General features: G+C 39.6%; 1 protein-coding gene across 1 annotated transcript; it reads left to right on the top strand.

Moving 5' to 3' along the window:
* The first annotated feature begins 922 nt into the window (after nucleotides 1-922).
* LOC130851730 (protein arginine methyltransferase NDUFAF7, mitochondrial-like) lies at nucleotides 923-2,258 on the top strand. The gene has a single exon (XM_057732414.1). It carries the CDS (start codon nucleotides 923-925, stop codon nucleotides 2,246-2,248), a length of 1,326 nt encoding a protein of 441 aa, XP_057588397.1. The 3' UTR covers nucleotides 2,249-2,258.
* The last annotated feature ends 1,364 nt before the right edge of the window (nucleotides 2,259-3,622 follow it).

The following is a 3,622-nucleotide window of genomic DNA, read 5'->3' as shown; positions in this document are numbered from 1 at the left end:
TAAGTCCATATAATGGTTGAAGTTAATTTCTGGAGAGCCTTGTTTAGTTTTAATTTGTGCTTTTTAAAGTACAGTCAGCCTTTAGTATCTTCAGGTTCCACATCTGCAGATTCAACAGACTATGGATTGAAAATATTCAGGAAAAAAAAAAGTCCAGAAAGTGCTGCAAATCAATACTTGAATTTTCTGTACACTGACAACTATTTACATAGCATTTACAATGTATAAAGTATTATAAGTAATCTAGAGGTGATTTAAATAATAAGGGAGCATATGTGTAGATTATATGCAAATATACACCATTTTATATACGGGACTTGAGCATCCATGGATTTTGATATCTCTGAGGGGTCCTGAAACCAATCCCCCTAGATACCAAGGGAGAACTGTAATTTTTCTCTTTGTAGTATTCATTTTTTTAAAAATTTATTTATTTATGTATTTATTTATTGGCTGCATTGGGTCTTAGTTGCTGCACACAGGCTTTTCTCTAGTTGCAGAGATCAGGGTCTACTCTTCGTTGCGGTGGGTGGGTTTCTCATTGCAGTGGCTTCTCTTGTTGCGGAGCATGGGCTCTAAGCACTCGGGCTTCAGTAGTTGTGGCACACAAGCTCAGTAGTTGCGACGCACGGGCTTAGTTGCTCTTAGGCATGTGGGATCTTCCCAGACCAGAGATCGAACCCGTGTCCCCTGCATTGGCAGATGGATTCTTAACCACTGCGACACCAGGGAAGTCCCTTTGTAGTATTCATTTTAATTAGAAGTCTCAAAGAATATTTTCTAGAACTTTATAAATTTGTGATGAGGTTTATCCAGAAAAAAACAAGATAGAATGCTAAATATTTCTATACACTTTAAGGAGGATGGACTCAGGTTAAAGTCCCCACTTTGGGGCGGTGCGCCGCTGCGTGCGGAGTTCGGGATGAGTGTCCCGGCGGCGGCCTTGGTCCGGCGGCTGTTGGCGGCGCGCGCAGTCCTTCCCTGTCTTTGGAGAGGAAAGTACTTCACCTCTGGGAATGAACCGGCAGAAAGTAACCCGGTGACCCCTATGCTGCGGCATCTTATGTACAAAATCAAGTCTACCGGTCCCATCACCGTGGCCGAGTACATGAAGGAGGTCTTGACCAACCCAGCCAAGGGCTATTATGTGAACCGTGACATGCTAGGAGAAAAAGGAGATTTCATTACTTCACCTGAAATAAGTCAGATCTTTGGGGAGCTCCTAGGGATATGGTTCATCAGTGAATGGATAGCCGCTGGAAAAAATGCAGCTTTCCAGCTGGTGGAATTGGGCCCAGGCAAGGGTACCCTCTTAGGAGATATTTTGAGGGTATTCGGTCAGCTTGGATCTATGCTGAAAAACTGTGACATTTCAATACATCTGGTAGAGGTGAGCCAAAAATTAAGTGAGATTCAAGCATTAACGTTGACTGAAGAGAAGGTCCCATTAGAGCGAAATGGTGGATCCCCCGTATATATGAAAGGTGTCACTAAGTCTGGAATTCCAATTTCCTGGTACCGAGATCTGCAAGATGTTCCAAAAGAGTACAGCTTTTATCTTGCACATGAATTTTTCGATGTTCTTCCTGTGCATAAGTTTCAGAAAACACCACACGGATGGCGAGAAGTACTTATTGATATTGATCCACAGGTTTCTGATAAACTGAGATTTGTTTTGGCACCTTGTGCCACCCCAGCAGAAGCCTTCATACAGTGTGATGAAACAAGGGATCACGTGGAAGTGTGTCCTGATGCTGGTGTTATCATTCAGGAACTTTCTCAACGCATTTCACTAACTGGAGGTGCTGCCCTGATTGCTGATTATGGTCATGATGGAACTAAGACAGATACCTTCAGAGGCTTTTGTGGCCACAGGCTTCATGATGTCTTAATTGCGCCGGGAACAGCAGACCTAACGGCTGATGTGGACTTCAGTTACTTGTGCAGAATGTCCCAGGGGAAAGTAGCTTCTCTGGGTCCAATAAAACAGCAAACATTTTTAAGAAATATGGGCACTGATGTCCGACTGAAGATTCTTTTAGATAAATCAGATGAGCCATCATTGAGGCAGCAGTTACTTCAGGGGTATGATATGTTAATGAATCCTACGAAGATGGGAGAAAGATTTAACTTTTTTGCCTTGATACCTCATCAGAGACTTAATGGTAGAATGCATCAGATGAATGCATATCAGTCAAAACCCTCTCCATCACCTGTAGCTGGATTTGGTGAACTTACTTGGCGGTGATATTACAGTTTGGACTCTTTATCCCCAAGTTGGCCTAAGAAATTAAAGGGAACACATTTTATATGTCACAGGTAAAATAAGTATTAAAATATCTCTTCACAGCCAATAAAAATAGCCCAATACAGTACAACTGAAAATTGATCTTTTAAGATTGTGTTTCTTTTTTTTTTATTTTTTTTTGGGGGTACACCAAGTTCAATCATCTGTTTTTATACACATATCCCCGTATTCCTTCCCTTCCTTGACTCCCCCCCCCTCGAGTCCCCCCCACCCTGATTCTTGGTACAAATGTGTGTTCTCAGTTTAATGAAACAAATTATTATTGAGTTTCCTCTAATTAATAAAGCTAGTTGCTGTATTTTTACTTTAAAAAGTAAACATGAATGCTGATTGGTTTAATAACAATTGGAAATAAATGGCCATTCACAGGGGGCTGATTAAATTGAACTATCCATATACTGTTTTTAAAATGAAGTAGAGTAGTGTTACGACAGAAAGATTGCTAAGATTTAGTAAGTGAGAAAAGTATTTAGTAAGTTGAAAAAGTGAAAAAAGGGTGCAAAAGTTTTGTACTTATGATTCCATTTTTGTTGGAGAAAAGCTACATTTAAAGAAATGCTTAGAATTTCTCAGCAATTAAAACACTAAATGCAGACTGGTTGTTTTCTGTTTAAGTGATATTTGCTTGTATATAAAAAGTTAGGAAAGGATGCCCAATAACTACTAGTTAATAAAGAGACTGTCTTGTCTATTGTAAAAAAAAAAAAAAAAAAAGTCCCCACTTTGATTTTGCAGTTTTCATTGATTAGGTCTCTTGGTTCCTAAGTTAAATTAATGCCCAAGTATTTTGAGTCTTTTGTTGGTGGTGGTAAGGTCATCACTGTAAATGAAATCTTACCTTTTAATTATATCTTCTAGCTGCATTTCATTGATATAAAGACTATGTGATAGGTTTTCTAGTTTCACAGGCAGGAGACTCTGCTTAAGGTATAAACCCAAGATATGACTCCAGGCTCTGTGGTCACCATGCCCTCCTCCCAATTAGAGGCAGTAAAGAAAGCAGTCAGGAGTCCCCAGGTCTGAGTCTTGACTCTACCACGCTCCAACTGACTTTCAGCAAATCAGTAAATTAGTAAACTTCTCTGTGCCTTGGTTTCCTCAGCTAAAAAGCATGAGTAATAACAGTAGTTGCCTCGTAGGATTGTCAAGACAATTAATTGAGATAATATATGCATAGCTCTTAGACCATATCTGGCTCATAGTACACACTCAATAAATATTAGTTACTGTTATTATTATTATTAATATTATTAAGGTTTACCTAACCCTTAAGTGAGGGCAAAGAAACAGAGAAGCACTGCAGCTGATGGGAGA

The sequence above is a fragment of the Hippopotamus amphibius genome, chromosome 4 (genome assembly GCF_030028045.1).
Source record: "Hippopotamus amphibius kiboko isolate mHipAmp2 chromosome 4, mHipAmp2.hap2, whole genome shotgun sequence".
Taxonomy (NCBI): Eukaryota; Metazoa; Chordata; class Mammalia; order Artiodactyla; family Hippopotamidae; genus Hippopotamus; species Hippopotamus amphibius.
This window is presented reverse-complemented; position numbering and strand designations above follow the sequence as displayed.

Coding starts and splice junctions, on each gene's coding strand:
- LOC130851730 (XM_057732414.1), top strand. CDS start 923: ATGAGTGTCCCGGCGGCGGCCTTGGTCCGGCGGCTGTTGGCGGCGCGC.